At 41.5% G+C, this 27,204-nt stretch overlaps 1 protein-coding gene across 4 annotated transcripts in view; it reads left to right on the top strand.

The window, feature by feature from the left end:
• Positions 1-27,204, top strand: part of bicdl1 (BICD family like cargo adaptor 1) — a 54,533-nt gene that overhangs the window by 13,480 nt on the left and 13,849 nt on the right. For 3 of the 4 annotated variants that reach the window (XR_004569531.1, XM_034221860.1, XM_034221862.1), the window contains exons 3-4: positions 23,898-24,014; positions 25,827-25,838. Coding sequence is in view for 3 of the 4 variants with exons in the window: in XM_034221860.1 (XP_034077751.1) it covers positions 23,898-24,014; positions 25,827-25,838 (129 nt within the window). In the remaining variant the exon portion in view is untranslated. The remainder of the gene's footprint in view (positions 1-23,897; positions 24,015-25,826; positions 25,839-27,204) is intronic. The other variant, XM_034221861.1, reaches the window with a different exon arrangement.

The following is a 27,204-nucleotide window of genomic DNA, read 5'->3' as shown; positions in this document are numbered from 1 at the left end:
TATACACCTGAACATCAGCTGGAGAGGACTCTTTAAAGTAGAGACACTACATACTGATATACACCTGAACATCAGCTGGAGAGGACTCTTTAAAGTAGAGACACTACATACTGATATACACCTGAACATCAGCAGGAGAGGACTCTTTAAAGTAGAGACACTACATACTGATATACACCTGAACATCAGCAGGAGATGACTCTTTAAAGTAGAGACACTACATACTGATATACACCTGAACATCAGCTGGAGAGGACTCTTTAAAGTAGAGACACTACATACTGATATACACCTGAACATCAGCAGGAGAGGACTCTTTAAAGTAGAGACACTACATACTGATATACACCTGAACATCAGCAGGAAAGGACTCTTTAAAGTAGAGACACTACATACTGATACACACCTGAACATCAGCAGGAGAGGACTCTTTAAAGTAGAGACACTAAATACTGATATACACCTGAATATCAGCAGGAGAGGACTCTTTAAAGTAGAGACACTACATACTGATATACACCTGAACATCAGCTGGAGAGGACTCTTTAAAGTAGAGACACTACATACTGATATACACCTGAACATCAGCTGGAGAGGACTCTTTAAAGTAGAGACACTACATACTGATATACACCTGAACATCAGCTGGAGAGGACTCTTTAAAGTAGAGACACTACATACTGATATACACCTGGACATCAGCTGGAGACGACTCTTTAAAGTAGAGACACTGCATACTGATATACACCTGAACATCAGCAGGAGAGGACTCTTTAAAGTAGAGACACTACATACTGATATACACCTGAACATCAGCAGGAGAGGACTCTTTAAAGTAGAGACACTACATACTGATATACACCTGAACATCAGCTGGAGAGGACTCTTTAAAGTAGAGACACTACCTACTGATATACACCTGAACATCAGCTGGAGAGGACTCTTTAAAGTAGAGACACTACATACTGATATACACCTGAACATCAGCAGGAGATGACTCTTTAAAGTAGAGACACTACATACTGATATACACCTGAACATCAGCTGGAGAGGACTCTTTAAAGTAGAGACACTGCATACTGATATACACCTGAACATCAGCTGGAGAGGACTCTTTAAAGTAGAGACACTACATACTGATATACACCTGAACATCAGCTGGAGAGGACTCTTTAAAGTAGAGACACTACATACTGATATACACCTGAACATCAGCTGGAGAGGACTCTTTAAAGTAGAGACACTACATACTGATATACACCTGAACATCAGCTGGAGAGGACTCTTTAAAGTAGAGACACTACATACTGATATACACCTGAACATCAGCTGGAGAGGACTCTTTAAAGTAGAGACACTACCTACTGATATACACCTGAACATCAGCTGGAGAGGACTCTTTAAAGTAGAGACACTACATACTGATATACACCTGAACATCAGCTGGAGAGGACTCTTTAAAGTAGAGACACTACCTACTGATATACACCTGAACATCAGCAGGAGAGGACTCTTTAAAGTAGAGACACTACATACTGATATACACCTGAACATCAGCTGGAGAGGACTCTTTAAAGTAGAGACACTACATACTGATATACACCTGAACATCAGCTGGAGAGGACTCTTTAAAGTAGAGACACTACCTACTGATATACACCTGAACATCAGCTGGAGAGGACTCTTTAAAGTAGAGACACTACATACTGATATACACCTGAACATCAGCAGGAGAGGACTCTTTAAAGTAGAGACACTAAATACTGATATACACCTGAACATCAGCAGGAGAGGACTCTTTAAAGTAGAGACACTACATACTGATATACACCTGAACATCAGCAGGAGAGGACTCTTTAAAGTAGATACACTACATACTGATATACACATGAACATCAGCAGGAGAGGACTCTTTAAAGTAGAGACACTACATACTGATATACACCTGAACATCAGCTGGAGAGGACTCTTTAAAGTAGAGACACTACATACTGATATACACCTGAACATCAGCAGGAGAGGACTCTTTAAAGTAGAGACACTACATACTGATATACACCTGAACATCAGCTGGAGAGGACTCTTTAAAGTAGAGACACTACATACTGATATACACCTGAACATCAGCAGGAGAGGACTCTTTAAAGTAGAGACACGACATACTGATATACACCTGAACATCAGCTGGAGAGGACTCTTTAAAGTAGAGACACTACATACTGATATACACCTGAACATCAGCAGGAGAGGACTCTTTAAAGTAGAGACACTACATACTGATATACACCTGAACATCAGCTGGAGAGGACTCTTTAAAGTAGAGACACTACATACTGATATACACCTGAACATCAGCAGGAGAGGACTCTTTAAAGTAGAGACACTACATGTACATACTGATATACACCTGAACATCAGCAGGAGAGGACTCTTTAAAGTAGAGACACTACATACTGATATACACCTGAACATCAGCAGGAGAGGACTCTTTAAAGTAGAGACACGACATACTGATATACACCTGAACATCAGCAGGAGAGTACTCTTTAAAGTAGAGACACTACATACTGATAAACACCTGAACATCAGCAGGAGAGGACTCTTTAAAGTAGAGACACTACATACTGATATACACCTGAACATCGGCATGAGAGGACTCTTTAAAGTAGAGACACTACATACTGATATACACCTGAACATCAGCAGGAGAGGACTCTTTAAAGAGACACTACATACTGATATACACCTGAACATCAGCAGGAGAGAACTCTTTAAAGTAGAGACACTACATACTGATATACACCTGAACATCAGCAGGAGAGGACTCTTTAAAGAGACACTACATACTGATATACACCTGAACATCAGCAGGAGAGGACTCTTGAAAGTAGAGACACGACATACTGATATACACCTGAACATCAGCAGGAGAGGACTCTTTAAAGTAGAGACACTACATACTGATATACACCTGAACATCAGCAGGAGAGGACTCTTTAAAGAGACACTACATACTGATATACACCTGAACATCAGCAGGAGAGGACTCTTGAAAGTAGAGACACGACATACTGATATACACCTGAACATCAGCAGGAGAGGACTCTTTAAAGTAGAGACACTACATACTGATAAACACCTGAACATCAGCAGGAGAGAACTCTTTAAAGTAGAGACACTACATACTGATATACACCTGAACATCAGCAGGAGAGGACTCTTTAAAGTAGAGACACTACATACTGATATACACCTGAACATCAGCAGGAGAGGACTCTTTAAAGTAGAGACACTACATACTGATATACACCTGAACATCAGCAGGAGAGGACTCTTTAAAGTAGAGACACTACACACTGATATACACCTGAACATCAGCAGGAAAGGACTCTTTAAAGTAGAGACACTACATACTGATATACACCTGAACATCAGCAGAAGAGGACTCTTTAAAGTAGAGACACTACATACTGATATACATCTGAACATCAGCAGGAGAGGACTCTTTAAAGTAGAGACACTACATGCTGAAATACACCTGAACATCAGCAGGAGAGGACTCTTTAAAGTAGAGACACTACATACTGATATACACCTGAACATCAGCAAGAGAGGACTCTTTAAAGTAGAGACACTACATACTGATATACACCTGAACATCAGCAGGAGAGGACTCTTTAAAGTAGAGACACTACATACTGATATACACCTGAACATCAGCTGGAGAGGACTCTTTAAAGTAGAGACACTACGTACTGATATACACCTGAACATCAGCTGGAGAGGACTCTTTAAAGTAGAGACACTACATACTGATATACACCTGAACATCAGCAGGAGAGGACTCTTTAAAGTAGAGACACTACATACTGATATACACCTGAACATCAGCAAGAGAGGACTCTTTAAAGTAGAGACACTACATGTACATACTGATATACACCTGAACATCAGCAGGAGAGTACTCTTTAAAGTAGAGACACTACATACTGATATACACCTGAACATCAGCAGGAGAGGACTCTTTAAAGTAGAGACACTACATACTGATATACACCTGAACATCAGCAGGAGAGGACTCTTTAAAGTAGAGACACTACATACTGATATACACCTGAACATCAGCAGGAGAGGACTCTTTAAAGTAGAGACACTACATACTGATATACACCTGAACATCAGCAGGAGAGGACTCTTTAAAGTAGAGACACTACATACTGATATACACCTGAACATCAGCAGGAGAGGACTCTTTAAAGTAAAGACACTACATACTGATATACACCTGAACATCAGCAGGAGAGGACTCTTTAAAGTAGAGACACTACATACTGATATACACCTGAACATCAGCAGGAGAGGACTCTTTAAAGTAGAGACACGACATACTGATATACACCTGAACATCAGCAGGAGAGGACTCTTTAAAGTAGAGACACTACATACTGATAAACACCTGAACATCAGCAGGAGAGGACTCTTTAAGTAGATACACTACATACTGATATACACCTGAACATCAGCAGGAGAGGACTCTTTAAAGTAGAGACACTACATACTGATATACACCTGAACATCAGCAAGAGAGGACTCTTTAAAGTAGAGACACTACATGTACATACTGATATACACCTGAACATCAGCAGGAGAGGACTCTTTAAAGTAGAGACACTACATACTGATATACACCTGAACATCAGCAGGAGAGGACTCTTTAAAGTAGAGACACTACATACTGATATACACCTGAACATCAGCAGGAGAGGACTCTTTAAAGTAGAGACACGACATACTGATATACACCTGAACATCAACAGGAGAGGACTCTTTAAAGTAGAGACACTACATACTGATAAACACCTGAACATCAGCAGGAGAGAACTCTTTAAAGTAGAGACACTACATACTGATATACACCTGAACATCAGCAGGAGAGGACTCTTTAAAGTAGAGACACTACATACTGATATACACCTGAACATCAGCAGGAGAGGACTCTTTAAAGTAGAGACACTACATACTGATATACACCTGAACATCAGCAGGAGAGGACTCTTTAAAGTAGAGACACTACACACTGATATACACCTGAACATCAGCAGGAGAGGACTCTTTAAAGTAGAGACACTACACACTGATATACACCTGAACATCAGCAGGAGAGGACTCTTTAAAGTAGAGACACTACATACTGATATACACCTGAACATCAGCAGAAGAGGACTCTTTAAAGTAGAGACACTACATACTGATATACATCTGAACATCAGCAGGAGAGGACTCTTTAAAGTAGAGACACTACATGCTGAAATACACCTGAACATCAGCAGGAGAGGACTCTTTAAAGTAGAGACACTACATACTGATATACACCTGAACATCAGCAAGAGAGGACTCTTTAAAGTAGAGACACTACATACTGATATACACCTGAACATCAGCAGGAGAGGACTCTTTAAAGTAGAGACACTACATACTGATATACACCTGAACATCAGCAGGAGAGAACTCTTTAAAGTAGAGACACTACATACTGATATACACCTGAACATCAGCAGGAGAGGACTCTTTAAAGTAGAGACACTACATACTGATATACACCTGAACATCAGCAGGAGAGGACTCTTTAAAGTAGAGACACTACGTACTGATATACACCTGAACATCAGCTGGAGAGGACTCTTTAAAGTAGAGACACTACATACTGATATACACCTGAACATCAGCAGGAGAGGACTCTTTAAAGTAGAGACACTACATACTGATAAACACCTGAACATCAGCAGGAGAGGACTCTTTAAAGTAGAGACACTACATACTGATATACACCTGAACATCAGCAAGAGAGGACTCTTTAAAGTAGAGACACTACATGTACATACTGATATACACCTGAACATCAGCAGGAGAGTACTCTTTAAAGTAGAGACACTACATACTGATATACACCTGAACATCAGCAGGAGAGGACTCTTTAAAGTAGAGACACTACATACTGATATACACCTGGACATCAGCAGGAGAGGACTCTTTAAAGTAGAGACACTACATACTGATAAACACCTGAACATCAGCAGGAGAGGACTCTTTAAAGTAGAGACACTACATACTGATATACACCTGAACATCAGCAGGAGAGGACTCTTTAAAGTAGAGACACTACATGTACATACTGATATACACCTGAACATCAGCAGGAGAGGACTCTTTAAAGTAGAGACACTACATACTGATATACACCTGAACATCAGCAGGAGAGGACTCTTTAAAGTAGAGACACTACATACTGATAAACACCTGAACATCAGCAGGAGAGGACTCTTTAAAGTAGAGACACTACATACTGATATACACCTGAACATCAGCAGGAGAGGACTCTTTAAAGTAGAGACACTACATACTGATAAACACCTGAACATCAGCAGGAGAGGACTCTTTAAAGTAGAGACACTACATACTGATAAAGGCCTGAACATCAGCAGGAGAGGACTCTTTAAAGTAGAGACACTACATACTGATATACACCTGAACATCAGCAGGAGAGGACTCTTTAAAGTAGAGACACTACATACTGATATACGCCTGAACATCAGCAGGAGAGGACTCTTTAAAGTAGAGACACTACATACTGATATACACCTGAACATCAGCAGGAGAGGACTCTTTAAAGTAGAGACACTACATACTGATATACACCTGAACATCAGCAGGAGAGGACTCTTTAAAGTAGAGACACTACATACTGATATACGCCTGAACATCAGCAGGAGAGGACTCTTTAAAGTAGAGACACTACATACTGATATACGCCTGAACATCAGCAGGAGAGGACTCTTTAAAGTAGAGACACTACATACTGATATACGCCTGGAAATGAGGAGAATAGGGCTCATTTAAGTGAAGAATGTAAAATCTAAAGCTGTAGGATTTGTGTATTGGAGTAAACATTTCTCTTTGAATGTTAGTGCAGTAGAATTATAAGGTAGCACTAAAATAATTAAAGTACAAGTACCTCAAATGTGCCCTTAACACCCGTCCTTGTGTACATGTCCTGTGTTCAGGCAGGAGGAGGATTTAACCCCAGCTCTCCGTCTCTTCTTGATCAGATTAAGTCCGGCACTTAGAATAATTAAACTGCTTGTAATGTAATTAAACCTGGGTGTGGGAATCGAAGAAGATGTTTCTCCTGAACCTGCAGTATTTTGTTTCAGGAGGGAGCGTATTATCTACGGTCTTTGAGAAATTATGAGATTTAATTCACTTTATTGATCCAGATGTGAGAGAGAAAATACCTGAGGTCACTTATTCTCATTTATTTTTATCTTTAGTCTACATGTCTTTATCTCCTACTTTATTCGTCTTTCTCTGTTTCTTCATTCCTATTTAATCATTATGTATGGCTCATTTTATTCTTATTTCTCTCTCATTTCTTTCTTATTTCTCTCTTATTTAATCATGTCAGTTCATGCTTCTCTCTTTTATTTTCATTTTAGTATCATTTTATACAGTTTTTTCACATGTCTTCTTTCTTTCCTTTCTTAAATATATTATCTATAACAGGGGTGCCCAACCAGTCGATCGCGATCGACCGGTCGATCGCGAGGAGATTCCCAGTCGATCGCGAGATGTGTCTAAAAATAGAACAACAACATTCTGTTTTATCGTTAATGTCCTGTAACATAATGTTCCTGTGCCAGAATAATGCACTTGAACGCATCAAAGCTTTGTGATTGGCCGGCATGACCCCATGTGTCGGGGCGTGGCTGGTGGGCAGTGGGCACTATAATTTCGCTGACGTTGTTGTCCGACCGTGTCAACAGGAGTGACAGTCCGCACACACACAAGACTGCAATTATGGCAGAAGCAAAAAAGCCAAAAATATATCATTTTCACTCCGAGTGGGAGGATGATTATTTTTGTATCTATTCCAATTCAAAGTCCATCTGTCTCATCTGCAATGCGAGCGTGGCTTTATCGAAGAAGGGTAATTTAGGAGCGGCATTTCAAAACAGTGCACAAACGCTACGAGACGGAATTCCCTCCTAATTCTGCCCTACGCTCCCAAAAGGGGAGGGGCCTGAAAGGACAGCTAAATGCACAGCAGTCCATTTTCACCAGGCCCAACAACAAGAGCAAGGCTGCTACCATAGCACCTTATCGAGTCAGGCACGTTCTTGAGAAACACATGAAGTCTTTCAAAGACGGCGAAGTTGTGAAAGAAGCATTCCTGGAGGCTGCTGACGCGCTTTTGGGGGACAGTAAAAATAACAGTAGCATTTCAACAGGTTTTTGATATCATAAAAACTCAAGTTAGATACCGTTATTAATCAGCTGTAAGTTTTAGTTTGTTTGAACTTATTCATTATAATTATTGTACAAAATGGTATAAGAATGCAAACATTAAGATCTGTTCTGTTTAAATTGATTATAGTCTATTATCAATTCAGGTTAAGAAACTAGTGTTGCTTGCATCCTATTTTAAAGGCATTTATTTTTATATTCAACAAAAAAATAGTTTGATTCTATTAATTTTGTCTTTTTTATTGCACTTTGGCAGCAGATTACTGTGTAGCTTCAGATCTGAGTTTTCTTATTAGTAAGCCTAATTTATACTTTTGTAGCAACACTATTTTTATATAATGGCAAAGAAAGGGTTCAGAGTCTTTTCTTGTTTCCCTGTGTCATATGTGGCAGCACTGTTCAATGTTTCTTGAAAACATGACCCACTGTAGTGACGTGTGAATAAACTCCAACTCTGTATCAACAACACTGTTGTGTAACTTCAGTTAAATACTTGTATGTGTGTAGATTAGAAAGAGGTAAGATAAAGGATCTGCAGTATTTTATGAAGTATTCATCGTACAAAGGTCAGTTTTATACAAGTAGAAGTGTGTATTTACCTGGGAGGCTGTCAGTAATGGCTACGCCTCTCTATTTGGACTGGTAGATCTCAGCAGACTGGCAACTTTAAAAGTAGCTCTCGGTTCAAAAAAGGTTGGGCACCCCTGATCTATAATATCAAATTATTTTTGTCTGCATGTTGAAGCCCTCCATTAAGTTGAGTTAAATCCTTATTTATATTTAAATGACAGTCTTAGATGCATGAATGATTTAAAATCTACCAACTATAAACATTTATCCAGCTTAAAAAACGATTTATTAATTAATCAATATCTTAAATTAGCATTTCAATGTATTTATTAATACATGAACTTTGTTCTTCATGTATATCACTTCAAGTAAAGCCATGGATTACCGGTATATTTAAAGGAACAATGCCCCCCCCCCCCTATCAATTTAATAATCTTCAGAGTCTTTAATTGGCTGCAGAGGGTGACCTTGAGTCAGGTCTCTGCACAGGAAGTGAGGTCACTCAGGGAGATACAGATCTGACGGGATTAGCTGTAATCCGTCCTCACCATATGCATAAGTGTGTGTGTGTGTGTGTGTGTGTGTGTGGTGTGTGTGTGTGTGTGTGTGTGTGTGTGTGTGTGTGTGTGTGTGTGTGTGTGTGTGTGTGTGTGTGTGTGTGTGTGTGTGTGTGTCTGTGTGTGCGTGGGTGTGTGTGTTGTAGGGTTGCCAGAAACTGACCATGATCAAAATCGATTATTCGGCAGCCCTGGCGAATAATAATCGATTATTCGACCCCCCCCCCCCCCCCCCCCCCCCCCACGGAGAAAGGGAAAAAAAAACTGAGACAAAAGGAATTCCGTTGTTTTCTTTACTGGAACATGTTTAACAGTACAAACAAAATAAATGACAAATCAACCAACGTCAACATGATGTTGGTTTATTTTTAGTTATTTTCTAAAGTGCCTGCCATTGCCTTTATTTGGAGATGCGCTATGCGCGCACAATGTATTTATTGCAATACTGCCATTATTAAATACAGGCTACAGCTTGTATTAATAATAGCAGCATTGCAATAAATATTATTATAGCAATGTATTTATTGCAATGCTATTATTAATACAGGCTGTAGCGTGCTGCAGCAGCCGTCTGCTCTGCACGCAGGCTTCCTCCAAGTTTACAGTAAAACAAACTGGTGGTGTGACCAATGGCCATTTACAATTATTAATACTATTACTATTATAAGCATTAGTCTATATTTTGGTTGAAACTAAGCCAGAAAAAAAAAAAAAAAACATAAATAATAATAAAAAAATATATAAATAAAATCGATTTTTAAAAATAATATTCGAATAATCGAATAATCACTGGCATCCCTAGTGTGTTGTTTGTGTGTGTGTTGTTTGTGTGTGTGTTGTTTGTGTGTGTGTCAAGTCACCTGCCAGAGGTTAACAACAATTGTGGACATTAAATAACATCAGCAGGGAGGGAGTTCCAGAGGGTGGGGGGGGGGGGGGGGGGGCAGCGACACTGAAGGCACGGCCCCCGAAGGTGCGGAGGCGTGAATGGGGAATGGAGAGCAGGCCGGAGTCTGAGGATCAAAGGGTGCGGGACGGGATGTAAGGGTGGAGGAGATCTGTGAGGGACTGAGGGGAGAGGGCACAGAGGGACTTGTAGGTGACGAGGAGGAGTTTGTAGGTGATGCGGGACTTGACCGGGAGCCAGTGGAGGTTGGAGAGAGTGGGGGTGATGTGCTGCCAGGGCTCGGTGCGTGTGAGAACCCTGGCAGCTGAGTTCTGGATGTACTGGAGCCTGAAACGTTTTATGTTCATATAAATATGTTATTGTAAAGATTAAACTGTAAAACAGGTGCATGAGGCCAATTGTTGTATGTATTTATCTATCTGAAAATAACTCTGTAATATGAAACACACCTGGAGATAAACTGGTGTTCAAAGAGAGGTAACGAGATCAGAGGGTGACCTTCCTGTGATCTCGTTACCTGCAGCTCTGATTTATGGCTCAAATCACCTCTAATGAAACGCTGGAATACGGATAAAGACCTGGAGTCATTCTGTCATTTGTAACTTTTAACAACAAGAGGTTTAGGCGAACGTTTTTGTATCACCTTTTTCTTTAATTGAGCCAAATTGGACACGTTTAGCGCATCATTTTGTTAGTGCTCGTTTCCATTTGCACCAAAAACAACAACAAACAAGAATATCAGATAAATAGAAACGTTTTTAATAAAAGAAACACAAACAAATATTATTAATATTATTGTTTTAATTATAATAACTTCTAAATGTAGTGTATTATCGGTACAAACCAAACTTTTATATTTGTATATACATTGTTACATATCGTGTATTTTTGGTACAAAGTAAATCTTTAAATATATTTGTTTTATGTCGGTACATACTACACTTTTATATTTTACATATACTGTATTATTGGTACATACTAAATACTACAGTATGGCAGTATGTGTATTGGAGCACATAACCTCCCATGATCCTTCAGGTGTCTGTTGCTCTCTGATTGGTTATTATTTTCCCTGCTCTCTGATTGGCTCTTCCATTCCCTGCTATTTGATTTGCTCTTGCGGTCCCTGTCCTTTCACTGGCCCTTGTTGTCCCTGCTCTCTGATTGGCTATTGTTGTCCCTGCTCTCTGATTGGCTCTTCCATTGCTCTGATTAGCTCTTACGGTCCCTGCCCTCTTATTGGCTATTAGTGTTCCTGCTCTCTGGTTGGCTATTGTTGTTCCTGCTCTCTTATTGGCTCTTCGATTCCCTGTCCTCTTATTGGCTCTTGCTGTCCCTGCCCTCTGACTGGCTCTTCCTGTTCCCTGCATTCTGATTGGCTCTTCCTGTTCCCGCCCTCTGATTGGCTGTCCCTCTCAGTGCTTGTTATGTAATGCTGTTAGTCTCCTGCTCTCCTTTGAAGTCTAGACGAGCATCGCTCAGCGACTAAAAGGAAAACACCAGAAGCTCCGACACCCCCTGCTGCAGCTCCGACCAATCACAACGTCTCCCTGGTTGCTATGACTACGTATGACATGCACATTGATAAGAGTCTCTGTGTTGCTGTTACCATAGGAACGTGCTCTTGGGATACAGGTCGTTCTTTTTTTTTGGGCAGCTTTAAAAACACTGGGGAAGCACCTGCAGGCATTTAGGAGAGGATAGTGACGCAGTGAGGAAACAGAAGGTTACACACGGTATGAAGTCATGTTACACTATAATACAATTAAACTGTGTTATGGGAAGCTTTTCATGAGCTTACTTCTCCTCTTTCATTGCTGATTAAAAAAAACAAATACAGATGCTAAAGTGGTTCAGGATTTCTACTCCAGTCCAGGCCCTATGGTCCAGGCGTGGCATATTATGGCTTTAAATCAGAGTATCGTTTTTAGGCAAACCTACGAACAAAGGAAACGTGTTTTATGGTAAACTTAAACTTACTTAAAAGTTCTCCTCATAAAATGCTGCCTGCTAATTCTAACAACATGTGTACAGTTAGGCTGCCTTTTTAATTTTACAGAAAATGTAAACGTTTAAATTATGCTTCACTGTACTGGATTAGTGATGGTGGCCGACTATTGCAAAAACACTACAAGTTTCCAGAGACAATTGTTCAGCTTTCAAATCCAGAACGTCACCAATCGTTAGCTACGTTAGCTAGCTAGCTTACAGCAGATCTGCAGTAACATCAGAAGGAGTCATGTGATCACATTGTTCAAATAAGACCGTAAAACATTTTAGGTAAGTTTCCAACAACAGAGATAGTTGTCCAACTTTATGATCCTGAACGTCACCAAGCGCTCCATCCCAGCTGTGTGCGTCACTCTTTAGTGTCCCCTGGTCTCCCAGCTGTGTGCATCACTCTTTAGTGTCCCCTGGTCTCCCAGCTGTGTGCGTCACTCTTTAGTGTCCCCTGGTCTCCCAGCTGTGTGCGTCACTCTTTAGTGTCCCCTGGTCTCCCAGCTGTGTGCGTCACTCTTTAGTGTCCCCTGGTCTCCCAGCTGTGTGCATCACTCTTTAGTGTCCCCTGGTCTCCCAGCTGTGTGCGTCACTCTTTAGTGTCCCCTGGTCTCCCAGCTGTGTGCGTCACTCTTTAGTGTCCGCTGGTCTCCCAGTTGTGTGCGCCACTCTTTAGTGTCCCCTGGTCTCCCAGCTGTGTGCGTCACTCTTTAGTGTCCCTGGTCTCCCTGCTGTGTGCATCACTCTTTAGTGTCCCTGGTCTCCCTGCTGTGTGCATCACTCTTTAGTGTCCCTGGTCTCCCTGCTGTGTGCGTCACTCTTTAGTGTCCCCTGGTCTCCCAGTTGTGTGCGTCACTCTTTAGTGTCCCCTGGTCTCCCAGCTGTGTGCATCACTCTTTAGTGTCCCCTGGTCTCCCAGCTGTGTGCATCACTCTTTAGTGTCCCCTGGTCTCCCAGCTGTGTGCGTCACTCTTTAGCGTCCCCTGGGCTGCTTCTCAGGTCGATTAAATGAATTCCTTGTTTCCCTCACTTGCGTCGTTTCCCTGCGTTTAGTCCCTCCCACCAGGGAAGCATGGAGAGACGCAAGGAAACCACGAGATGCAGGGAAATGAGTTTTAAGAGCAATGAGACGTCCTTTCCTCCGGAGCGTCACGTGAAGCGACGTCCGTTTGTGATGACGCTGCACAGCTGATCGTCTGACAGCAGCTCTGTCCCCGTTATTTCCACACACCCCCCCCCCCCCGCCTCTGTTAGTACACATTTACTGACACAAACATTTGTATCATCTGTTGTAGACCCCAATAAATAAAATAAAATAAGAACTAATTCTCAAAAAAGATAAACGCCATTCTTAAAATGTATTTAAACGAACAATAGTTTGATTAATATTGATTAGAGTGCACAATAGAAATAAAATAATTGAGAGAAGAAAAAGAGATATGTTATCTATCAAAACCCAGTTAGATTAACATTCATTGGATTGCACACTTTGTTTGTTTGGATATGTAGTAAATTAACATTTTTAATAGCACTTAATGACTGACTGAATGGAAATGACAATAAATGAAAATGTAAAACGAAAAAAGCGATCATGAAAATGTTTCCAAAAAAGGAATACAATTATTTTTGACCACTTTGTTGTTCAGATATATCTCATATTTGTAACTAAATGAAACATGAATTGAAACAAAACACGGTATAGACTGAGGAGTGACTCCCGTGAGGTTCATGTATTTTCTTCACTCTGCTCTCATGTCAAGAAGCATCAGATCAGTGCATGCACTGCCTCGTCCAATCAGTGAGCGATACACAGTAAGGGGGCGGGGTGAGTATCTGAGGATTTCATCGGAGGATGGTCTGGTGGTTCCTCGGTTATCGCTCCTCCATGATCGCTCCTCGCTCCTCGATCCTCGGTCCTCCGGCAGAAATAAGAGCCATGGGACGGTACTCAAGATGGCGCAGGCAAATCAACTTCCGGTGAGACCGAGGACCGAGGAGCGAGGAAATGAAAATAGTCGACCTGAGAAGCAGCCCCGGTCTCCCAGCTGTGTGCGTCACTCTTTAGTGTCCCCTGGTCTCCCAGCTGTGTGCGTCACTCTTTAGTGTCCCCTGGTCTCCCAGCTGTGTGCATCACTCTGTAGTGTCCCTGGTCTCCCGGTCTCCCAGCTGTGTGCGTCACTCTTTAGTGTCCCCTGGTCTCCCAGCTGTGTGCGTCATCTTTAGTGGCCCCTGGTCTCCCAGCTGTGTGCGTCACTCTTTAGTATCCCCTGGTCTCCGTTGTATTTGAGCTTCTTCAGCGTTTTGTATTTGCAGCGTTTGGTTTCTGCAGCTTTTAGTAAACGCTGCGCATGTCTCCTCAAGTTGCTGAATGTTCTCTAAATCAGTGATTCTCAAAGTGGGGTCCGCGACCCCCCGGGGGTCCGTGGCACTCTGCCAGGGGGTCCGTGAAAAGTTTTCAGATTCATTAGATTTTTTTGTTTTGTTTGTGACGCAACACTTTTGGAGAGAGAGGACGCTGGCGTTGTCTGTTCGCCGCTTCTCTGTCCGAAAATGTATCTGCCGAGTTTTGGACCAACGTTTCTACCTCAGTTTCCATACGTTCAGTGGCTTGCACACGCTGTTCTCGACACTTTTGTAACACACGATCGCAACTTTTTACGGATGCTCCGCTTCCGACCTGTCCACCCTGCTACACCTGCTCCTGCTTCAGGGCTAACGCTATCGCTAACGTTAGTGGCTCCATTCTTTCACACACAGTGATGTCACGAGCTACCCACAATGCAACATGCGCCATATATATATATATATATATATATATAAATACGCCATTTTCCTGGAGGTGCAAATATCCTGGAAGTGCAAATATAAACAACTAGCTAACGTAGCCAGGCAGAGCGCACTAGGTTTTTTTTCTGAATTAACGACCGAAGAAATCGCTGCATGTCTTCGGATTACATCTCTGGACTTGAGGGGTGTGCTCTAGGTCGTTACCAGCGTAAACTAGAGCTGTGTGGGTTGTCGGATTGCCCTTACAGACTGCCTGCAGATGTATGGAAAAACGACAGTGGCCTTCGTCGATTTTGGCTGCATCTACGTCTAATTTCTGGAAACACCAGGTGAATACCCCACTTGTCACAATAATATTATCATGCCATTGCATATATGTGGTATTTTAGAGTTGACTAGATATTGATTAAGGCAATAGACTATGATATTCAGTACAGGAAGCTTAGCAACACCTAGACGGTGTACGGCTGCTTGCACCTCGCGTAAAACGGCGGATACCGGAAGTACGGTGTCGCCCTCGGCCCAATACCCGTATGTATGTGTGAAAGAATCTGACGACAAGCCCGATTCTCCGTCTCATTTTCCCGTTTTGAGTCCCAATCCTGCTTCACTGTATCACCTGCTTAGCAGCTGTTTGATGTTGTTCTGCCACAAAAGACACAACAACGGTCCTCTCCACCCAGCCAGTCTGACGGCGATCAGAAGCTAGCCTAGTTCTACCTGCTCAGGCTAGCCTGCTCTGGCCACCACCGGTGCTCCTCTGCGGCAAACTTCTTCAACTTCCACCATCTTTCCTAAGTGCTGTCCGTCCTTGAGTCGCTTCCTGGACAGGCTCCCTGCTGTCCTGGTTCATCTGTACTCTTGGCTGATAGCGCATTCTCCCGGCCGATCCGCGACAACGCTGTGCTAACGTTAGCATCATACCATCGTGATGCTTCGTTACTCCGCCTAGCAACTTTTTAGGATCAACCACTTCACTACACCCCCTCTATGTCTGTCAGTCATTAAATACCTCGGGCTGTTACGAGTTGGCAGACCCAGGTATGTTCATAGAGGTTCCAAACGTGGGTTTGTTTACACCGGCTTAGCTGACACTATCCCAACTGTGTGGTCCCGGCGCCCCGTCACCGCCCACTTACGTCATCACAACAAACCACACAGTGTGCTAGTGTTAACCTGAAGCCCTTGGCCTGTGTTGATGGCATCACTGTTTTACCAGCCATTGCAACATATAACAACTCCCACACATTCATGTTGTTAAATACCCGCTCCCTTAACAACAAAGCATCACTTATTAAAGAAATCATCATTGATAGGAAATTGGATTTTCTCTGCCTCACTGAGACTTGGCAAAACCAACAGGACTTCCTCACACTCAACCTAGCCACCCCACCCCCCAGGTTATGCTTATCTCCAACAGCCCCGCTCCATTGGTCGTGGTGGTGGGCTGGCAGTCATCCACAGAGCAGATATCCCTGTCAAACAGCTGCTTGTGACGAATACAATCTCACTTGAGTGCATTGCCTTCTCAGTGGCTGCCCCCTCAAAGCAGCAGGTCGTCCTCATTTACCGCCCCCCCAAACCTTCCACCTCATTCATGTCTGAGTTGAGCTTCTCACCTCAATCTGCTCCATGTCCCCATCCACACTACTGCTAGGTGATTTTAACATCCACGTGGACTCCAGCACCTGCACCTTTGCCGCTGAGTTTCTGTCACTATTGGAGTGCTTTAACATCACGCAGCATGTCCAAGGTCCCACCCACACTAAGGGCCACACCTTGCGTGTCTTCACTTGCAGAGAGAAGCAATCAGCTTCATGGACTGCCGTGCATCACTCCAATAGTGTCCAGAGCTGGCTGCCATTACAAGTAGTGGTTTGGGATTGTAGCAATGCAGTTGCAGTTGTTTTGCAATTTACTTGATATATGTTGCAATGCAGGCATGTGTTCAATTGTTTATAGCCTGCATTTATTTTGTGATTAGACTTTTATAAATCATTTAACACATGCGGCTTTCACACCAGCGCTTTTCCCTTTCTAGCTCTGAGCTAGAGCTTTTCTGGTTCAGCTCCGGTTTCCCTTTTCTGCTCCCGCTCTGTTCACACCGCCCAGAGCCCGACTGGTGCTGCCGCTGCTGCGTCATGACGTCACCGTTTACATCGCTGATTTGCTCCCCAATGGCATTACGCCGCTCACAACAACAACAACAACAACAACTGCGTCGGGTCGATGATCGTGTTGCTTTTAATCACACGAAGCCAGAATAAATTGAATAACGACTTCTCCAACCTTATACTTTGCTCCAGAGTGCCGTGGTTCATTGTTTATTAATGTGTTTCTGTGGCATTTACCGACCGCTGCAGTGCTGGCTGCTCTTCCACGGGAGTTTATTCTCCTCCGTTAGCTCTCGGTTAGCTCACACTGCTGCGGCCACTCTAAAGTATTCACTGTCCGACTCACACAAGCAGCTGATACATATCCCCAGTTCCCCTTCGCCTAAGTGAATGTGTGTCAGTCTGAATTGACGCTGTTTGGTATCACAACGCTGCAGGGTCGGCTCTAGAACAACTTGAATGGGGGGGCAATCATTTACCAAGGGGGGGCACACACTGCCGTCAACAACCAACACACAAACACCAACTTCAATTTAAAAAAACATGCTGTAAAGTCTATTGTCTTTCACACACATTGCAGGGGTGTAGTGCTATTGTATAGCGCACCTATGACTTGTGCATACATCCACGGTTGTGGCACGACCACCAAAACAGAAACATATAAGGACAGAGGGTGTCGTTTTCTCATACTGATATTCTGCACAAACTGTGCTGTTGTATTTGCTGTAAAGTGTCTTTACTGTAGGTTATTTTTGTATTATACTGTATATACAGCACTTTGGCTCGACCAAAAATCGTTGAAAAATGTGCTATATAAATAAAACTTGATTTTATTTGATATGGACATAGGCCATCATATAAAAAGTGTGCAAATGTATTTAGTATCCTATCCATGTGAACATGTTTTAGGTGGGGGTGGACCTAACCTCCTCTAGGAGGGTCTGGGGGCATGCTCCCCCGGGAAGATTATTTTTAAAATATTGAAGTTAAATGCATCAATCTGGTGCACTTTGAGAGCAAAGTGAAGAGATCTATGGATAGCCTACATCTCTCAGCATCCATATGAAACAGAACTGTACACAGATTTACTTTTTCTTTATGGATATTTCACTAATCACTCCCCTTTTAAACTGTATTCTTGTGTTACTGTCCTATAGTATTTCATACCCGTTTTTCATTTATTCTCTCTTTAATAACTATAATGATCATATAAAGGTATTCCTCGAAAATACTTACATAAATGGTGACCAAACCGTTTGAGACCCACTGAGATAACTTACACTAAAGTGAACTATCTAAACACTGAGAGAGTCCTTACCTCACTGAGCTGAGGTTATAAGATCCTCTCAGTCTGACAGGAGAGGACTGTCCTCCACCTTGGTGTAGAAACAGCTCTTTATATCCGTTAGCATAGCTAGCTAACCAGATGCTAACCACAACATTCCACGTTACCGCTCGCGCACTCACAAAATGCGCTCGTGCCACACACACACAGAGCTTGAATGAAACACAGAGACCCATGTACTTGTACTGTACTGTATATCATATTATTTTTGATGGCTTTACTGTATAATCAGTGTAACAGATTAACAGATCGCCACTGGGCTTTCATCTAAACACTCAGCCACGTAATGATAACAAAAAAAAGGTCGGGGGTCATTGGTCAAGCAACACACCAATCAGAGAGCAGCAGTGAGCACACCTCAGGCTGTGTTTTATAATTGTATTATTTATTTCTGATGTATTTCACACAAAAAACCTTTAGTGGAAACGTTTTCACTTAGCCTATATGATAAAAAAAAGAAAAAATCGGCAAAGTGACAAGGCTTGCCCACCCTGCGTTGGGGGGGCACAGTGACTCATTTGGGGGGGCATGGCCCGCGAATGACCCCCCATGACGCCGACCCTGCAACGCTGTTATGAAAGTTTCTCTGGTATAAAATGGGTGATGTTAGCATAGCAACCGAAGCTAAACTGACTACTGTTGTGACAGAGTCATCCTTTGGTGGGGGCTCTAAGGCCCCCCTCTGCCTCCGCGCGTCCTTTTGTGAATGGGTCAGATTAACAGAGGAAGAATTCACAGCAACCATCGGTAAGGTTATAACAAATATGCTGATTTAATGGTAAAAGATACAAATACAATATCATCACGAAGTAATCCGGATTACTCCGGCCCTGTCCTCCGCTGGGACTCTTACTTACTCGTCTTGGCAGCTGGAGGAAAGAGAGCGGACACCAGGACTCAACAGGCTTTCATGCCAGAAAACAAACAGGAGGGGTTGGGTCAGCTGGTCATCTTTTCAGGTCATCTCATTGGGAGATGCAAAAGATGCTGTGTCACAGCGAATCAGCGCGTGCCAGCAGAGGACCCGAAAACAGTCTCAGTCTGAAGCAACACATCTGGTATTTCAGCAGGTTTCACTCATTTCCCTTCTTTTACCATTTAAGGTAACACAGACACATTGGGTGTCCTGCACGACCCTTCAGAACATATACAGAGAACGCACACTCATTTCAGAGATCTGAGCTATCTTCAAATAAGGGCATTCCCCTGCTCACCTTTTACTTTAAATAATGGTTTTACTCATATTTCCAACTCCCTATTATTATTGATACACAGTAATTAAACACACACATATATTTTAGACATGTATGTTCTAGCTACTTGGCATTCTGCGTTTAGATAAGAATGTGTCCTCTCCCCACATCCCCAGTCTCCTGTCATGCCAACCTGCTCCTTTATTTCACATAAGTAATGTAAACACATTTAAGCCAACTACTCACAAAGTTGTGGCAATTTAATACTCACAACATGAAAGAATCAAACAGAAAGAAATCAATAAAAACACAAGCATCAGTATAATTGAGCAGTTATGATACAGCCAGATGGCTACTGCAACACACACACACACCCTACTCTGCTGCCTATAGCATATGTCTATATAAGGGTATTTCCTCTGTCTCCTTCTCCTGACAGGGAAGTTTTCACTTCTCTCTTTCAGCTTCTTGTCCATATAAACTGCTACTATTAAATACAAAGTAATTAAGTACACACATGAATATATAAAAACACACTTCTTATATATCAAGGGACATTAAAATGAATATACCAAAAATTACACTGTATTAAACTTCCTGCTATAATATATTAATTTAATTATCTTCACTAGCTATTGCTATCCTATTGTGGCATAAACCGTTTTCTACAGGCACATTTTACCGGCGTATTTTTATTATGATTCTACTTGTGATAGTCGGACACGACAACCTGTGCAGCCCATGTATTGATTCCATCTGATAGCTGCTATAATACAAAACGTCTGCCTCTCTCCACAATGATCAATAACAGTGAACGGATGGTCAAAGTAAGGTACAAATAAACAGAATCACACGAAGCCAGGTTAGTGTTGCCTGACTTTATAAAGTGTGTTTATAAGCACTACTGCTTGTAGGCAGGCATGACAGTCGACCCATGTTCAGGGGAGGAGGGTTTAGTTTCCTGCACGCCTCGACGTAAGAGAGACGTAAGCGACGCCACCTCTTAGCTCCGAAGCTCTTGCCTCCAGACCGACAATTTTTTGGAGCTGGAAGTGAACCCGATTCCGGAGCTAAGAGCCGGCGCCGCTGCGGTGTGAACAGGAAAAACCGGCGCTTTTCAGGCTCCAGCTCCGAGCCGGAGCTGGAGCTGAAAAGTGTGTGTGTGTGTGTGTGTGTGTGTGTGTGTGTGTGTGTGTGTGTGTGTGTGTGTGTGTGTGTGTGTGTGTGTGTGTGTGTCTTGATTTCCCTGTGATATTTGCTTTAGGTACAGTGTTACTTGCAGCTAATTGATTGATTGTTTTATGGGTATTCTGTGTTGAGATGGTGAAAATATTTTTAATAAATATCTAATATCTTTCTAATACATTTCTCTTGTGTTGTTCTTTCACATAACTAAGACTATAGAAGTGTAAAAAATAGGCTACGTCAGATTATTCCAAGGGACATACAGGTCAAATCAAGTCCATTTTTATTTATATAGCCCAAAATCACACATCAGAATGAGGGGGTCCTTGGTATATTCTCTATCTTGTAAGGGGTCCTTGGTATATTCTCTATCTTGTAAGGGGTCCTTGGTGTATTCTCTATCTTGTAGGGGTCCTTGGTGTATTCTCTATCTTGTAGGGGGTCCTTGGTGTATTCTCTATCTTGTAGGGGGTCCTTGGTGTATTCTCTATCTTTGGTAAGGAGGTCCTTGGTGTATTTCTCTATCCTTGTAAGGGGTCCCTTGGTGTATTCCTCTATCTTGTAAGGGGTCCTTGGTAGTATTTCTTTTCATCTTGTAGGGGTCCTTGGTGTATTCTCTATCTTGTAAGGGGGTCCTGGTATATCTCTATCTTGTAAGGGGTCCTTGGTGTATTCTCTATCTTGTTAAGGGGTCCTTGGTGTATTCCCTTCTGATCTGGTAAGGGAGGGTCCCTTGGTGTATTCTCTATCTTGTAAGGGGTCTTGGGTGTATTCTCTATCTTGTAAGGGGTCCTTGGTGTATTCTCTATCTTGTAAGGGGTCCTTGGTGTATTCTCTATCTTGTAAGGGGTCCTTGGTGTATTCTCTATCTTGTAAGGGGTCCTGAAACACAATTGAGAACCTCTGCTCTAAACGCTGCATGCGTTGTCAGGTTGCTGAACATTTTTCTTCATGTGTTTTGGAACATTTCTGTTTTTATATCTGCATTGTTTCTGAAGCTGCAGCACGTTTCTCCAAATTGAAATGTTTTGTAACGTTGTAACACACCTCTCCATCACCGTTATCAGTAGCCATATCTACAGTTGCTTCTTTGGAGAAAATAGATTTTTGTTGGATTTGAGTGAATTCAAAAGGTCACTGATGTGTTTGGTCTAAACTCTGAATGTCCTATAGCATCCTGTCACGTTGCGTACCTCTCCCCTGCGGTTTATTAAATCGAGTTTCCTTGCTGTAAAGATGTGTCTCTCTGCTGCTCTGTTGGTCCGTCATGATGATAAATCTGATCCTGGATCTGATTGATGTTCAGATTAGGAGAGAATCTGCACACCAGACCACAGGATGTACATCTGTCACAATACTGTGCCAGGGGGTCAGATGTGTTACTCTACACTGCAGCTGCTTCACACACACACACACACACACACACACACACACACACACACACACACACACACACACACACACACACACACACACACACACACACACACACACACACACACACACACACACACACACACACACACGGCAGCAGTGTGTGTTGCCCCTAGAGGCTGCATTTCAAGCTGCATTTTAAGGATTTTGGTGTTTTCTCGCAATATTCTTTAAACTTCATCCATGCCATGTACGGTGTACCATCATTTTGGTACTGTTGTATGTTATAGACCACATCAATATAATACATTACAAAAGCTGTACGGAACCAGCAGAATATGATTAAACAGCTCAGCTTTATGTTGAAAAGCAGCAGAACTGCAATGCCTGCCTTAAAAAGAGGGTTTAAAGCACAAATAAATACAAATATTCTCACGTAAATGACCACGTAGACACCTGCTGCTGTCTATGTATTTGCACAGATCTTTCTGTGTATGCATTTCTGTATACGCTGTGCCTCACTGAGCATGCATGCATTTTACATTTACAATGCTTCTGTATAAACTAAATCACACTCATGATACACGTGTTTAAGGCGTGTTTTCTGAATGACTTGATGTAATGTGCAGGATCAAGTATTTACTCACGTGTCTGATCAGCTGTTCCTGCTGTCCGCATATTCCCGGATCAATATGTCATTATCATCTCTGGACAAAATGAAACTCGGACAATACAAAGTGACATGATGAACAAAAGACCAAATCCTGATATAATAACTCCATCTTTCTCTAGTAGATTGCAGGTTGTCATGCCGTCATGTTTTGTTTCCAGTTTGTAACTTTTCTCGCTTTGTTTACATCCGTGCGTAACCTCTGACGTCACCACGCTTTACGAACCTGGTTTTATTATCTAACTGAAGAACACACACCTCTTTCACGTTGTTCGCAACATTAAAGAATACATCCTATAATAAGCTTTAAATACAAAGTAATGTCATGCTTGGAAGAGACTTTAATTATCAATGTGATATGCAGCCTCTAGGGGGCAACACACACTACTGCCTCGTGTGTGTGTGTGTGTGTGTGTGTGTGTGTGTGTGTGTGTGTGTGTGTGTGTGTGTGTGTGTGTATATATATATTATATATATATATATATATATATATATATATATATATATGGGAGGATGTGGCTCAGTGGGTAAATGCACTGGTTCGTGACATGTAATGTAATGATATATGTATTATTTTCTTCTTGTGATGGATTCCCCCAAACTGCTTTTTCATACGCAGCACCTCGAGACCTCTACAGCACTTGAGATGTTTTACACTGTGCCGTATCGTCTAATCTTGTTTCCTGAAAATAGTTTTAAGAGCAGAGACAATCAAGGCAAACATTAATGCAATATCTCTCTCTCTGTGTGTGTGTGTGTGTTGTGTGTGTGTGTGTGTGTGTGTGTGTGTGTGTGTTGTGTGTGTGTGTGTGTGTGTGTGTGTGTGTGTGTGTGTGTGTGTGTGTGTGTGTGTGTGTGTGTGTGTGTGTGTGTGTGTGTGTGTGTGTGTGTTGCAGGCTGCAGAGGTGGAGAGGCAGCTGTCCACTCAGGTGAACTCTTTACGGGATGACTTCAGGGAGCAGAGCCTGTCCAGCAGCGAGCACACGACCCGACTGGAGAGTCTACAGGCGGAGGTGAGCAGCTACACACACACACACACACACACACACACACACACACACACACACACACACACACACACACACACACACACACACACACACACACACACACACACACACACACACACACAGCTGTTCTTACAGGTATCTCTGTGTCTAATGCTGAGTACTCAGATCTTGTACTTGAGTAAAAGTAGAAGTACTCAGATCTTGTACTTGAGTAAAAGTAGAAGTACTCAGGTCTTGTACTAGAGTAAAAGTAGAAGTACTCAGATCTTGTACTTGAGTAAAAGTAGAACTCAGATCTTGTACTTGAGTAAAAGTAGAAGTACTCAGATCTTGTACTTGAGTAAAAGTAGAAGTACTCAGATCTTGTACTTGAGTAAAAGTAGAAGTACTCAGGTCTTGTACTTGAGTATAAGTAGAAGAACTCAGATCTTGTACTTGAGTAAAAGTAGAAGTACTCAGGTCTTGTACTTGAGTAAAAGTAGAAGTACTCAGATCTTGTACTTGAGTAAAAGTAGAACTCAGATCTTGTACTTGAGTAAAAGTAGAAGTACTCAGATCTTGTACTTGAGTAAAAGTAGAAGTACTCAGGTCTCGTACTTGAGTATAAGTAGAAGAACTCAGATCTTGTACTTGAGTAAAAGTAGAAGTACTCAGGTCTTGTACTAGAGTAAAAGTAGAAGTACTCAGATCTTGTACTTGAGTAAAAGTAGAACTCAGATCTTGTACTTGAGTAAAAGTAGAAGTACTCAGATCTTGTACTTGAGTAAAAGTAGAAGTACTCAGATCTTGTACTTGAGTAAAAGTAGAAGTACTCAGGTCTTGTACTTGAGTATAAGTAGAAGAACTCAGATCTTGTACTTGAGTAAAAGTAGAAGTACTCAGATCTTGTACTTGAGTAAAAGTAGAAGTACTCAGATCTTGTACTTGAGTAAAAGTAGAAGTACTCAGATGTTGTTCTTGAGTAAAAGTGGAAGTACTCAGATCTTGTACTTGAGTAAAAGTAGAAGTAGAAGTACTCAGATCTTGTTCTTGAGTAAAAGTGGAAGTACTCAGATCTTGTACTTGAGTAAAAGTGGAAGTACTCAGATCTTGTACTTGAGTAAAAGTAGAAGTACTCAGATCTTGTTCTTGAGTAAAAGTGGAAGTACTCAGATCTTGTTCTTGAGTAAAAGTGGAAGTACTCAGATCTTGTACTTGAGTAAAAGTAGAAGTACTCAGATCTTGTACTTGAGTAAAAGTGGAAGTACTCAGATCTTGTACTTGAGTAAAAGTAGAAGTACTCAGATCTTGTTCTTGAGTAAAAGTGGAAGTACTCAGATCTTGTTCTTGAGTAAAAGTGGAAGTACTCAGATCTTGTACTTGAGTAAAAGTAGAAGTACTCAGATCTTGTACTTGAGTAAAAGTAGAAGTACTCAGATATTGTACTTGAGTAAAAGTACCAGAGTGTAGGAATACTCTGTTACAGTAAAAGCATTCAACATGTTCCTCAAGTAAAAGTAGAAAAGTATTATCATCAAAATACCAAAAGTGAAAGTAGTGATTCTGCAGATTGGACCGAATTGTACATAGTAAAAGTACAAAGTAGCAAAAAATAGAAATACTCAAGTAAAGTACAAGTACCTCAAAATTGTACTTAAGTACAGTACTTAGTTACTTCACACCTCTGTGTATATCACAAAACGAAAATGTAAGAAACTCAAAAATATTCTTTAGTTGTGTGTTCTCTCTCTCTGTGTGAGTTGAACCCACCTTATATCTTTATCTCCCCCTCCTCTCCTTCCTCCTCTCCTTCCTCCTTCCTCCCTGTTGGAGCAGCAAGGGCTAGAAGTGAGTGACTTCCTGTCTGTCTGCATGCAGCATGTGACGTCTCGTAAAAGAACATATATATATATATATATATTATATATATATATAATGTACCCTTCTGTTAAATGAGTTGAAGATAGTCCAAATCTATCATTTTAAAGAATAGATTATTGAATCACATGCTGAATGAAATACAAACTCCTTTGACTTGATACAACTTGAAAACCTAAGCATTTTAAATGTAATGTTTTAATAACAATTAAATTCAGATGAAATGTAACTTTGTATTTATTTAATCAGGTTCTCGTTCCACTCATTTAATATTGTTTACACGTTATTAAGCCTTTGTTAATAATCACAAAATTGTATAAATATAAAAATAAAATATCATAATAATAATTTAATAATCAAATTATAAGAATAAATGACACATTATTTAAATCATAAGATTTGACAGTTTTAAAAATAATGCTTGTATCTACAGTAGTAGCTGTGTTGTGATCACTGCTGTGTCACGTATGATATCAGCCTGATAGTAACAAACACAGTCAGAGAGCACAACAACAACAACAACAACATCAGAGCAGATTTCCAGAGCCTCTCCTCAGCGCGGTGCAGAAACTCCCAGACGGCGCCGCGCTGAGGAGAGGCTCCGCTCTAGAGAAACACTGCAGCTCTGTGACGAGCAGACATCCAGGAGAAGGAGCTCTCATTAATGGACCAGAGCTCCACGTGGTGCAAGTAGGTTACAGGATGTGGGTCAGAGCAGGGGAGGAAAGGAGATCTGAGGCGGCTCCGGCAGCTGCAGGAGATCTTTTTAATAAATCAGCTGCTAAAACACAAACTGCTTATTTGAAACCATCCTGTTGAACACAACTTGGAAAAAACGTTATTATATTGAACCTTTCGTACAAAGATGCAGAGATCAAAATAATAAATAAAAATAGACAAAAAGATATGCAACTATTAACACTGAGATGTATCCAATTAGATATTCAATAACAAATATAACAAATCTGCTAAAACCCAATAGTAGACACGGTATTGAATAAGTCGCATTGGTTAAAAGCGTCTAACAAGTGGTAATGTAATGTAAAAGAAAACTTTAGATGCAGAGATAAAATAAAATAAATAAAAGACCTCAAATGACAACAAAGAAACAAAAGTAAAGTGTTGACAATAAATACAAGTAAATACAAATGCAGGGGATGACATCCATATTGATCTCTCGACGAATTGAAAGTATTGCCTGAGATCTCATGATGTTTTATTAAATGTGCCAAGTGCTAGGACTGTCTTAGGGAAGCTTTTAGTTGAGCAGCTCCACTAACATGGAACAGTCTGCAAACATGTTTCAAAGCTGAGCACTTTGGTTCCCCTGCATCAC

Source organism: Gymnodraco acuticeps, unplaced genomic scaffold (assembly GCF_902827175.1).
Source record: "Gymnodraco acuticeps unplaced genomic scaffold, fGymAcu1.1, whole genome shotgun sequence".
Classification (NCBI taxonomy): Eukaryota; Metazoa; Chordata; class Actinopteri; order Perciformes; family Bathydraconidae; genus Gymnodraco; species Gymnodraco acuticeps.
The sequence above is the reverse complement of the archived record's forward strand: the minus strand, read 5'-3'. Positions and strand labels throughout refer to the sequence as shown.